The 13799-nt window shown below is 37.1% G+C and overlaps 1 protein-coding gene across 1 annotated transcript in view; it reads left to right on the forward strand.

Moving 5' to 3' along the window:
- ZBTB10 (zinc finger and BTB domain containing 10) overlaps positions 1-12944 on the forward strand; it is a 52639-nt gene extending 39695 nt beyond the window's left edge. Inside the window, exons 5-7 of the mRNA XM_008638448.2 lie at positions 2989-3162; positions 5117-5292; positions 7774-12944. Coding sequence (XP_008636670.2) covers positions 2989-3162; positions 5117-5292; positions 7774-8079 — 656 coding nt within the window. The 3' untranslated portion in view covers positions 8080-12944. The remainder of the gene's footprint in view (positions 1-2988; positions 3163-5116; positions 5293-7773) is intronic.
- Positions 12945-13799: the final 855 nt, after the last annotated feature.

Consider the following 13799-nt stretch of genomic DNA (forward strand, 5'->3'; position numbering starts at 1 on the left):
CCGCCAACGATCTGCCTTACCTGTCTATACTTTCCCTGTTTACAACCCACCCCCAGTCTACCAGTACGACTGCATCCATAGTTGCTTCCAGCCTCCTATCAAGGTCATCTGGCTTTAAGTTGACTGGAACAAGTCAGATGATGATTGTCTAGTTTTGCAAGCAGGTTTCAGGGGGCAGTAGCCTGCGTGAGAGGAGAAATGGGAGAAGATATTCTGAGCCCCAGGGCTCTGTAACGTGTTCTGGAAGCATACCTGACTGTGGCTCTATGTCTGGCTGGGGAAGGTAGTAGAGGCTAGGTATTGCACTTCCAGCTTCCAGACAGTGTGTAATTCAAGTCTATCCTGTTTGGATGAGCAATTAAGACACTAAAGATGCCTTTTTCATGGTTTTGTTTTGAACACATTAAATGTGTGCTTAATCTAGAAAGCAGGTTTTCTAGGTCAATGAATTATTCTAGGAATAAGCATTAGGTTTAATTATTATCTACTTAGTCATGTGCTATGCAGAGAGTGAAGTGTGCGTAGCAACCTCTTATCTCTTGTGGTATCTGTGCTGATGTTCTTTCATGTTGTAGTGAGTCTTCCCTTCCAATTGGAGGTTGAAAGATTTAGTAGCTATTACCTAGACTAGATGACAGCTCTTAAATCTGTTTGGCTCTCTGCTGAGTCTTGTGCTAAGATCTAGAACTATGCAGGGGTTTGAGCTCCTAAGTTTTCTCAAACTTAAATACCAGCTGTGTGCATAAGGGTTCCTAGTGAAATTTAATTTGTGTTCTCTTAAATACAGAAGAACTGTCAAAGTGACAGTGTTATAAATGTGTTCAGTTTGGTCCAACTCTTAGTTATGGTCAATCTATAGTGTATGCTTATTCTGAAGGAACCTGTACAATTTTGCCTGTACGCAGCATAGCATTACATCTGTGTACATTAAAGACTTGGTCTACTGATCTTCCAGATGTTCATCCTATAAGGGGGGAAAGTGATTAAAATATTTTATTACTGACTGACCTTTAGCTGTTCAACTACATTCAGCTACAGTTCTAGTGCAGGGACAAAAATCTATAAAGAAAGGATCTAATACTTTAAACATTATAAAAGTAGTTTCATTTTTTTCCTCTGCTAGATCCTGAAGTCTGCTTTAATTTGGAGGCTTTTAGCCTTAAGATCAAGTCATCTTTGCTCTTACCCAGACTGTACAGAACTGCTTCCTCACTAATCCTTTCTTGTGTATTACAGAAAGAAGTCTTCCTCCTCACCTCAAAGGAATGTGTAGTTGGCATGTCTATAGGGTATCTGTGTTCTGTTCCTTGAGCTGTTGAGATGCCATTGCTGGAGTCCATCACTCCAAATTAGTATAAGGAGTTCTTGCCTCTTTTGGACATAACAGCTATTAGAATCAGTAATTTAAAAAATTTTCCTCACTGCTTTGTTTCTTAAAGGAGAGGGAGATTTATTCCCTTCCCTCTTCTTTCTTTTTGTACCAAAATAGGTAGTTAGATGTGCTAAAATACTGCTATTTCTCTTCATTCACTCAAGCTCTGCTTTTTAAAAGCTCTGATGGAATGCCTAGTTTGGCAGTCATGATCCTGCTTTGCTTGTTGTTTGCCATTGTCTAATGGATAGGATAGAATTATAAGCTTCCTACTTGCTAAGTGATATCCTTTTGAACTGTTGTCTTACGTTGCAGACCAAATCACTGCTGCCAATAGTAATGCTGCCTGAGCAGTAAATGAAACTACTGTGTCTCATGCTGTGAGGATTTGTAATCTGTACTTTTTTTCCAGTAAAACTGCAAGTTGGAAGTGTTTAAATATGCAGCTTGCCACAAGCTGCATGAAATGCCGGTTTAGCCTAAGAGAATTTCCTTTCCCAAAAAAATCCTTAGAATGAACAGTGTAGGGATAAAAATAAGTCTTTGGACTATTAAAATGTATAGTTTCAGGCTTGAAAACAAGAATGCATCTCCTCAAGACTTTTCACAGTGGTGACATTGGGAATCCAGTGTGAGGACCCAACTACCATCTAGAAAAATCGAAGGAAATCTGCCAGTTGCCACTGCAGTTTGTTTATTTAACAGCTGTTTGCCTGTGAGGAAAGTAATGGATTTATGAGTTCATGTTTTCCAACAAACTCCTGTCTTGGGGATTGGGGGGAACATTGATTTGCACTTGCCAGAAGAGTTTTTGCCCAACAAATACGATTCTGTCAAATTCTTAGTGCAGCTTTATTGTGTACTATTTATAGTTCTCTTCTCTGTGCTCTGTAATAGTGATTCCATGTTCACTGATGCAATTCTTACTTGTTATAAAGTGTAGAATTAAACAAAGGTCTTTTTGAGGCATTGTTCACTTCTGAATAGTTTTATTTTTTTTAAGAGGAAAAAAGGGTGCAAAGACAACATGAACTGCAGAAGATCTTGTCTTAAGAGCAAATGTAAATATGCGAACTAGTCTTTTAAGCTGTTATATTCCAAGTAATTGTGGTCTTTTGAATTGATGTGGTTATAGAGTAATAGAGATGATTATTCAGAAAAGGATTTAGACATAGCTAAATATAGTAGGATAGACACAGTAGGATACTTTATATAAATAAAGGTGCCTGTGACAGTCTGGGTGAAGTCATTGCATGAAGCAGTTGTAAAGAGAATCCAGTGGAAAACCTTTCAGCCCCCCCTCCTGATGATAGTAAGGGAATACATATCCTTACCATCAAAGTCCCTGTAGTATGAAAAGGGCTTTGAATTTTTCTCAGGATGGGGAGAAGAAATGGTGCTGTGGAGAGTAGTTCAAAGGCCTCATTTCATTGAAATTAGGAATGCAGTTATTTCTTAGTTTTAGTATTGAATACTATGTGAAAAAATACTATAATTGCTGTTTTAAGGTCAGAAAAATTTTTGTCACAGTTTGAAAAGGATATATATTTTGCTAAACAGATTAGATTAGACTGATTAGGACCCAGGAAGCTAAAGTAAGACTGTGTTTTTAATAGCTACTTCAAGTGACTTCAAGTACGGATTGCTGCCGGGTACTTCAAATGACTTCAAGTACGGATTGCTGCCGGGTACTTCAAGTGACTTCAAGTATGGACTGCTACCGGGTACTTCAAGTGATTTTAAGTATGGACTGCTGCCAGAATCTTGGCCAAAAGAAGCTTGGGAAAATGGTAAGTGTATCTGGTGGAGAGTGGGTTCAGTTTTTTCCTCTGATAGGGGTTTTCTATCTTTTGTATCACTGGTTATAATATTTGATTCATTTGTTTAGAGGGTTATGAGGTTATTTATGTAAACATTTAATCTTCTTCCATATCATTTGCCTTTGTGGATCATACTTCCTTGGAGGGAGGAAAAGGAATTCAAATGTATGGAAGAGTAAAAACAGAATGTGATTTATATCAGTTCTTGTTTTGTGATTGAGTGTGAAGATACCTGAGGTCTTTAGTGACCTGATAGCTTCCCCCCCCCGCCCCTTTACTAAGCTAAATGCAGATAAATGGCCCTTGAAATTGAACACTTTGATGGTGAAGATACAGAATTAAATATAATTTTAACAGGAAATCTCAGCACATGTCTTGCTATTAAAAATAAAAATTTCATTGCAATAAATGTTTTTAGTTCACTGCAGCTATAATTAAGCCTTCTTCTGTCAGTTCAAGCAAGCAATTATCTGTAATTATTTTTCTGTCTGAAAACATACTGAAAACACCACCGTATCTAAAACAATTCTTGCTAGTTCCTTAAATACATAAAGTCTTCAGTAAAAAGAAGGTATCAAGTACTGGGTAATAGTAATGCTTACCTCTTTTCTTTAACTTTGAGCTGTTAGTGGGATGTGGCTTATGGTTTGTTTTAAATATTTTGGGGTTTACAGTAGAAGAAATTTGGTTATCAGGAGGTGAAGTTTGCTGGCAGTTAAGAAATTAGAACCTGGGTCTTTGGTCTGCCTGTTCTTAAATCATTAAATTATATATCTTAGAGCCCTGATGTCTGCCTGTGTAGGACTTACTTTATTCCATGTAAGCCATTATGTGACATTATGTTGACATGTAGCTCACATGAGTGCTTTAATATACCAATGTAAACTTGTGAATGTTAGCAAAATGTAACTTCCATGTTATGATGGCTTTTGAAGGTCAAAGGAGGCAACTCTAGATACAGACCTGCAGACATGTGCACACATCTCACAGTTACTTATGTTTTCTTCCTGCCAGCCTGAACATTAGAAACTCTTGCACATAATCACACAGCCTTAGCCAGTGCTTTTTGGATGCTTCTAGATGGTTATGATGATGATCATAAATTCTCACCTGTAATAAGTTGAGTCAATGTGCTCTTATCAAAACTGTCCTTGTGGTGGCCTTTTCCACCTCACAGTATCCTGTGTTGTTCTTTTTCACACAGTAGAAGGCAGCTGTATGAAACCTGTTTTACGTATATCCTTTGAGCAAACTATGTAAAGAATTCTCCTCCATCATAAGGAAGAAGTGAGAAATTGGTACTTCCAGAAATTTTTTCTGCTCTTTTTATTTTTTTACTGTTAGATCAAAGTAGAAAATAGGTAAAGTCTGAACCAGTAACTTCCTTTTTGAGAGTTTCAGAATTTTGCTACCTCTTAGTGTTCTACTCCTTTTATCAATATTTGTTCTCACTTAGTTATACTTTCTTTTTATTGGTTTGTCAAGTCAGACCTTGGCAGAAAGTTCCTGCATGTAATTCTAAATAGAATATTGGGAGAGAAGATTGCGACTGTCTAAATGCTGCAGAGTTAGGGTTTCTAATCCAGAAGAAAGTGTTTTCTGGTATAACTTACCTCTAGAAAAATGGAACATTGGTAAATTGTAGTTAACTTACTCCAGTTCATGAAATAAGACTTCTGGTAAAAATGGTGGTAAAAATGCCTTGGTTACAAGTAGGTATTTTTCTAGTAGAACTGTACATGGAGAACTTACAGCATTTGTGATTTCTGCAGGCAGGCATTGTCCTGATTTGGCTGATGAAAAGTCATCTGTTTTGCTTTATTGTTTCAGCACCTGTTTATTTTTGTGAACCAGGCAGAACATACTGAAATATTTTTTGTGTGTATTTCATCATCTGTTCTCCTGATGGCTTCTTATCTTGCAGGTGATTCCTCTGCTTTAATCATGAACAAGTTGAAGTGTCCACACTGTAATTATGTAGCCAAATACAGAAGAACACTAAAGAGACACTTGCTCATTCACACAGGCGTGAGATCTTTCAGTTGTGACATCTGTGGGAAGCTGTTTACACGAAGAGAGCATGTAAAGAGACATTCCTTGGTAGGTAATCTCAAGTGTTCATGTATATGTATGCACATGTATGAGTGGGGTTTTATAGGGTTTTTCAGGTATTTTGGTAGTTGGAAGAAACTGTTCTCTGATTTGACATAATGCAAATTGTCCCATCTTAATCTGAAATGGATGAAGATAAACATCTCTTTGTGATAACTGTACCTCTTGTTTTCTTAATGGAAAATGCAGTGTCAATGAAGACAGTCATTTCAAGATTGAAAGTGATGTGATAAAGGGATGCAGTGTATATAAGTATTCTGCAGACAATGAAAAGCAGTTTTGGCTTAGCTTTACTGCAGTAAAACAGCACATCTTGGTCTATAATGCTGCATCACCATTTTCTGTGAGGGCACCCTGTTAATTCAGCAATTGCACAATGTCTTGGGGTAGTTCTGAAATGTTTATTTCACAACTAGACAAAGCTATAGTATAGTATCTGCTTTAAGATTAGGAAAGAATGAAAAATATCTGATATAGAAAGTAAACATCTGTCTGACTTGCATTCTACCAGTATCATAACCAGCAGTTCAGCTAACCCTGTCCTGTGCAAGTTGCATCACTCAGAATTTGACTTGAATACTTGTTTTGCTGAGGATCCAGAGAAAGTATTCTCTGTCTTGGATATTTTGTAGGTACTTTGTATCTAGTCTGTAAGGAAAATAACACTTCATTGTAATATATACTGTATAAATTCCAAGGTGAGTTTTAGGGCAGTAATAAAAGCAAGATCATATGGTGGTGAGAAAGTAATAACACTTCTCCAAGCTGTGATTTTAAAAACCCCCTCATTTTGCAAGACAAGTTTTGTAGATAGAAAAGGTTAGTACATGGAGTGGGGTAAATTCCACTTCTCCAAGGTGCTGCTGCTGGGTTGGGGCAACCCTCAGTATCTCTACAGGCTGCTGGATGAACATGTCAAGAGCAGCTCTGCCAGGAAGGATTGGGGGTGCTGGTGGGTGAGAGGTTGGACATGAGCTGCCAATGTGCTCTCTCATCCTAGAAAGCCAAATGTATCCTGGACTGCATCAAAAGCAGCATGGCCAGCAGGGTGAGGAAGGGCATTCTGCCCCTCATGAGACCCCCCCCACCTGGAGCACTGCATCCAGCTCTGGGGTCCCCAAAACAGGAAGGATATGGAACTGTTGGAGCTACTCCAGAGGAGCGCTTTGAAAAGGACTGGAGGGATGGATCATTTCTCATGTGGAGAAAGGCTGAGAGAATTGGGGCGTTACTGCCTCATTGATGGCCATGTTCCTTGTGGCTCACTAGAGGAAACAGCAACAGTGGGAGTTAGTTGGTCTGCCCGGAAGAGTAGAGTGGGACTTTAGTTTTCTGTCCTGCAGTATCTGACCAGGACTTGTAGCTGAAAGTTTTTTTTCCTCCACAAAAGGAGATGAAGTCAGACAGTGTGAAAATAGTTGTAGAGTGAGCACAGTGCAGTTCTGTGCTTTCACTTAAGTGTCCTTTCCCTGAAGTCAGAACACTTCTTTTTTTCTGGTTTTTTTTTTTTCTTCCCCTCCCTTCCACTTTCAGTTCAACAACTCTCAAACATTCTGCCTTGTGTGAAGTATTATCACAGCGAGTCTAGAGGCTGAGGAAAACACATGTATCAGCTGTACAGATTATACAGCAGAGCTGAAATAACTATTTGTATCTTGACCTAATTTCTTTTTCCCCTCATCTGGGTGGTAATTTCTCTTTTATCTAAAATTGCAACTTTTTCAATGGGACTTCAAATGAGATATTTAAGCACATAATTGTAATCTGTTGTGGGAACACTAGATGGAAGGAGGTCTTCAACTTAATTTTTTCCTAGATAATAATAACTAATATACATGGTTGCTGAATTCAATTACTTGTACAAACAACATACTTAAAAATTCGAAATCAAAATTCATGGTTAGTCAACAACAGCCTTCTAATTTTACACACAGATTCAAATACAGGACAAAAATTTTACCAAAGGAACCTGGAAAGTTGATGTTGATTTTGATTTTGTTGGGAAGGAGAAATTGTGGAAGAAGAATTTTTTTTTTGAATTCTTAAATTTAGTAACTCTTGCTTGTTCTTAATATTTCTAGGATGTAAAATTGTAAAAGCAATTTTCTAAACAAGTTGTTATCTTGTGTGCAGTGTAAGGGTTTACGCTGCTCTCATTGCTTCTGAGTCTTGTTCTGTACCCTGAGGAGTCGAGAACTGAACACTCACCTGCGTACAGAACAGGTGACCTGCTGAGCTCCAAGGAGGTCGTTTGGTTGTGGGCAGTAGCTCATGACTGTTGAGGAGTACATATGTAGATCTCCAGTAGTCCTTCCTTATTCTAAACAGTGCTGGGTATCTTTTGGGAAAGTTAAAAGTAGGAATTTTTATATTAATAATTGTTACTGTTATTATTAATAGTTTTCTAGTACTATGTGCAAATGTTACCTGATATGCCTATATTCAGCTAGTAAAATTTCTCTTCCACAGGTGCATAAAAAGGATAAAAAGTATAAGTGTATGGTGTGCAAGAAGATTTTCATGCTAGCAGCCAGCGTTGGAATAAGACATGGATCACGACGTTACGGAGTTTGTGTAGACTGTGCAGATAAATCTCAGCCTGGAGGGCAAGAGGGAGCAGACCAGGTGCAGGACACAGATTTCCCTAGGGATGAAGAATACGAAGAAAATGAAGTGGGAGAAGGTGATGAGGAGCTTGGTGATGATGTAGAAGAACAGAATGACCAGTCTCGATGGGATGAAGCCGGGGAAGTTTGTATGCCTTTAGATGACTGACAGAGCATATGACTTCAGGGTGCTGCAAATGGACACTGTATGGATTGACTGTTTGAATTTTTGGACTGAAGGCTTGCGAAATATGGTACAGGCTGGATGGTAGTTATGTTGCTGTGAAAATGTAGGGTCAAAGCCTTATAGCAAAAAAAGGATTATTAATTTTTTTATTATATTTGCACAGGACTGTACAGCATACAACCATTTGGTTGAATTATACAGAGTCCTCACATCTACAGTCAGTTATCAAAAGAAAAATGTATTTTTTATTATTTATAGGCTATAGCTACTTGGGTCCTATTCAGACATAGTAGTAACTGTAATTATGTTACACATTCATGTATCTGTTAACATGAATGAAGAAAATTGCAACTTTGTATGGAAATACAAAGACAGCTTTCCCAAATCCACTCGTACTTTTGTCAGTGAGTCAGTGAAGCTAATTTGGGCTAGTGGCTCTTGTTTTCCACAAGCATGTCTTTGCCATACAAAACTTACCTCTCCCGTAATCTGATAGGTGAAAGCCAATCATTTAAATATGTGTCACAGATATTGCCAACACCATATTGAAATTTGGGTTGAAAACTTTTGGCTCTGTGCTGGCAGGTGCTATGGGTGATAAGCACTGGAGAAGTTGTTAATGGCATTAATTTAGTGTCTGTTTTTAAAGAAGGTTGTTGTTGATTCATCAGTTTCAAAATGATAATGCAGAAGAAATGACCAGTAATGAAAATAATAGACTGATCAGAGCATGGGTAACTCTTGTGCCACTTAATCAAAAGAGACAGTCATTCTAAAAGGTATCTGATGTAATAATGTTTCTTCCCTCTTCTAAGGCCCCCCTTCTCTCAAAATTTTTTGGTTTCCCTGGTGTATACCTCAGTCCCACAGAATAAAAATACAAGGAACGGAGAAAGTGTCATATTAAAACAACTTTTTGGTCTATAATTTCTTACTTGTCCATTTTTTGGCTTGTTTATGTGATATGAATTGGACACTAGGCTATTGTGCCCATCGTTCATCATTGAACACAAACTTTTTTTTATTCTTTTGTACTTCATGGGTTATTGTTAGTATTTAATGTAAACAAATTACATTTAACTTGCTCATTTGCTGGAATTTTTTTAAAGAAAAACAAAAAATCCAAAGCAAAATAATGCTCTTTGAGTTGTCTACTTTTCAGGAGGATATGCTCCTATGCTCTTTGTTTCAGATTTTCTAGGAGGCATTGAAACTTGAATTTTCGTAGCCACCTGGATTTTTTTTTTCCTAAGCTTGTAATATTGTACCAATGATTTCAGGCCCCTTTCATAGGGAGGGGAGGGCATTACACCTTCACCTTAAACTCCTCTGTGTTGTTTAGCCTAAGGCAAGTGAATTCAGGCAATCATTGGAACAGTAAGTCTGATGTACTGTTATGTCACAGTGAGTAAATATGCAGAGCATTTGTCATGACACATAGCTAGGCCAGTGTGACAGTACTGTATAAAAAACAATTGAGGGTCACCATATTTTTCAACTTTGTTTAATTTTAAAATGAGTATATTTTTTCCTATTTTATATCAGGTAACTAAATTATGGTAGTTGTGTGGATAACTTTGAATTATGCTTTGATGGACAGAATCTTACTGGTGCTCCATCTGATCAAAGTTGGTATGTATTTAAAGAGACAAGCTTTACTGTTGTCCATAGAACAGTAACATAATGTTAAGACATTGTTTTTGCTGATTGAAACTGAGATGATAAGTTTGAACTACAGTTATATGGGAATTAAAATGCTTTTTTTTAATCATCCACTTGTTTCATTGGTAGTTTCCACATCATTGTAAACCTGACATGAATAGTTTTTTTGGGGAGGGTGGGGAGGGCGGGATGCCTTTTTTTACACTGAAGAATACATTTTATTCTCATTGTTCTAGACTGAAATGAGTAATGTGTAATTCTGGTGGGGTCCAAAGTAGAAATTAGTTGGGCAAAGATATGAATGAAAAAGTATTTTAAACGTTAAAGTAATGTTCTGCTTTGTGAATATGTAAGTATAGCATAAAGATTTTTCCATCCCATTTTTCCTTTTTAAAACCATAGTTTACAATTGGTAGATCTGTCTATATATATAAATATATATATATATATATCTGAAATTCACCTAAATCTGCTTTATTAGAATACTGCTCACTTAATGCTTAGAAACTGGACCTGGCTCTACATTCTTAATGTATTTTCCTTTTTTTTTCTTTTTTTTTTTTTCCCTTTTGTTTTGTTGGGATTTTTTTCCTCAAGGTATGAACTTATTCTCTTGGAACTGAATCTCCTTTTACTACTTAAATCATTTATGTATATCTGGTAAATTATGACCAAATTTGTTGTTAGACTGCATTACAGTAAATTGAAATATACACTTGGTACACTACAGAATTGTTGTGCTTTTGTTCTGGTTCTATTTGGAAAAGCAGGCTTTAGTAGACATTTGTGTTATTTATAACTATTCAGTTATTATTCACTGGCCTTAATATTCTGTTGCATTGTGACAATCGTAATTTCCTTGGTAAAGTTCAATTGCTTGCTTGTAGAAGTTGCATGTAATTGCCCATGGTAGGTTGGAGAGAGAGGGATGACTGTCTTTAGCAAGTGGTGTGAAATACTTCAGTGAAGGTCCACTGTTCCTGTCTTGGAGAACCATAAGAATTCAGATGCTGTCTGCAGTCTGGCTTTTCTGAGTTGTTTTATTTAGAAGTTATTTTAAATATGTTAGCTTGATTGGGTAGTTCTAAATTAATGAAATGAAATTTCTGAAGAATTAGTTTTTGAGGGACAGCTCAAGTTCTATCACTATTATAAGAACTAGGAAGAGATTTCTCTTTGTGCAAGAAATTCTTTCCCTCAAGAAGTGCTGAAGTTACGCTGTAGTAACACAGCAGTGGATTTTGTCTGTTTTAAGATTTTTTTTTCCTTTTTTAAAAGACGACTAATGCCCTTAAAATGTTGTTTTTATCAAATGAAAAGACACCCAGTCTTTCCTTCTGTCCTCTGATGAAATAATTCTCAAACCAAATGTCTGCGATTTGTGTATTTAGGCAATGCCACACAAGTAGTTTTATGAAAAGAATCATGTCTGTTATTAAAACAAATGAAGTTTGTCTGATGTTGAGATTCCCCCTTTCTCTGTGGGTTTTTGTTTGCTTTCTGATCTCTTCAAGCAGTGGTGGGTATCTTTAGAGATAATCATACAGAGCACTTACTGGCAGGGCACTGTGATGCAGGACAAAATCAAATTAATAAGTAAATTCACTTCAGATTCACAGTTAGAAGTTCTGGTCAAAGTAGGCATGATGTCAGGAAGACACACCACATAAAATGTGTTTGTCTATGCCAATGTTACTATAGTGCACTAGAAAGCATTTTTCAATTGCAATGACAGATACATCTTGCAGGGAAAATGGCATTTTCCAATTACTTAGACAAATTTTGTAGTTCAGCTTGCAAACAGATCCTCTAGTAAAATAGTTTTTGCTGTGAAACCAGTTTTGAAAACCAGAAGTTGCATTCAGTTGTCAGTGTGCATCCCAAGAAGTACGAGTTGCAGTGACTGGTTCCCATAGTGTACACCTGGTTTTTGAGATGTGTAGCCTTCTGCAAATGCAGTTTTCAGGTATCACTACATGTCCCTCTTTTTCTATCACTTCATTTATCAAGTGAAGAAAAGTTGGTGGCCTGGACACTGGCATAAGGTCTGCTCCTAGTTGTGGGTCACAGCAGTAATGCTGTTAGCAGAAGATGCTTTCCTTGCCTCGCTTTAAGTTGGTAAGGCTTTTAATAGGATTTGCTTTAATGAGGCCAATCGGTTGTTAGCTTGCTTTTAAGTTTTGTTTCCCTTGATTTTTCTCATTCTTGCCACCCACTAACATAAGTCTCCCACCTATTCCGAAATACTTTTGTAGTCTGCTGATTCCACGTAGATGCAAAATTCACTTTTGGAAGTACTGTACCCTGTTTGGTGTTCCTTGTTTACTTTGTTGTATTTAAATGGCTTTAGAAACTGAAATGAAAGCAAAACAATTGACATCACCACCAGCCCAAAAATCTTGTGCCAAAAGAGAGTGAAAAAGGAGCAAAATGTGGAGTGCAATGTGGTAAGAAAAAGGCTGTTTGATTTGCATTGTTACAATTCCTCTGGTTTGTTACTTGAGTGTTTTGGACAGTTCACTGTACTTTTCTCCAGCACTATGTGGTGGCCACCTTCTGATGAAGAAGCTATGCAAGAAGCCCACTTCTGAGTTTATTCACTGTCTTCAGAATGTGGTTTAGGCTCTGCAGAAGTAGTAGCACTGAGTAGCTTTCTGTAGATACTTTACTGTAGACCCTTCTGTTAGCATCCCTCTTCACTGTGTGATCTGTTACCCAGTTTTTATTTGATACACGTTTGCTCCTTTGCCTTTTATACATTTTAATAGTGCATTACTGTGCATCACTGAACAGTACGGTAAAGGTTAAATATTGACACAATGGATAAAAAGAAAGAAGTTGGTTTTCATTTAGTACCTTTTAACAAACCTGTAATAAAATAATTCATTTGTAATAAAGAAAACACAGGTTTGAAATCCTGGGGAAGGGGTGTTGCTGAGCAGAACCCTTTAACATTGAAGATTCCATGTATAATTCACCATGGGTTTTAAAAATACTTTTATGTGGGGAAAAAAACGTAAAACTACCCTAGACTTAGTCTTATGACTTAATCTTGAAAATAAAATTGGCTTATCAAGTGCTTTGTATTTTACATTATTGCAGTTTGAAGTGAACGTTTAAAATAAGCTACACAATGTTTCTTACCTGAATCAATTTGGATTAGCCACTGCAGGATACAGATATAAGTAACTTCTCACTAACATTTTGGTATGTAAACATAATTTCAAGACTTCTAATACTATGTGCACCAGTCTTTAAGTTACCATGTTGCAAATAAATTCAAGAAATAACCATTTTATTCTATCTATTTTTCTGTGCCTTGCCTCCTCATCCTCCACAAGTAGATGCAGAGAGATTTTTTTGGATGGCTAAGTGTTAACATTCAATACTAAAAAATAAAATCCAACTTGCTGCAAATAATTTCTGCTTCCGACATAATACAGAATTTATAGAAAATAGCTGTTATTTTAAGCTGTATTTTTAAACGTCTCTCATAATAAGGCAGTTTTAGACATACATTATTATGCCAACTTTCACATGACCAGTTTCTAAAAAGCAGAATCCAGATGAGGTGGTTATACCTAAAACTGGATTTTAGACAAACTGCAATGCAAGGCTGAGCAGGTCACGGATGGGGTACTTCAGCCCCAGTCTAGTGCACAGCAGAAGGTTTGGATCCCCTCAGAGATGCAGAAGTACTGTGTGTCACCAAAAGCCTTCCCTTGCTGTTTTGTTCCCTCCCTCCAGCTCCACCAACATGAGAGTTTTGGAGCAAGTGCTTTCAGCTGGGTTTATCAAAAGCTTCTTGACTGAATAATGCTGGGTATGTGTTTAAACTGGTGCTTTGGCTTCTGTTATCTTCTAAATGTGGGTTATTTTTGGTAGGTTCTACACAAGAGAGTTTCTTCAGTTAGAATATGATCAGCCCTTTGGTTCTTTGAAGGATTTCAACACTTCAAAATTTTCTGTTTGCCCTGTAGAGAAAGCTTTATGTTTGATACCCTGGACAGACAAGTCTCCATATGTGTCTTGGCCACGAT

This window comes from Corvus brachyrhynchos, unplaced genomic scaffold (genome assembly GCF_000691975.1).
Source record: "Corvus brachyrhynchos isolate BGI_N302 unplaced genomic scaffold, ASM69197v1 scaffold227, whole genome shotgun sequence".
In the NCBI taxonomy this organism is placed as follows: domain Eukaryota; kingdom Metazoa; phylum Chordata; class Aves; order Passeriformes; family Corvidae; genus Corvus; species Corvus brachyrhynchos.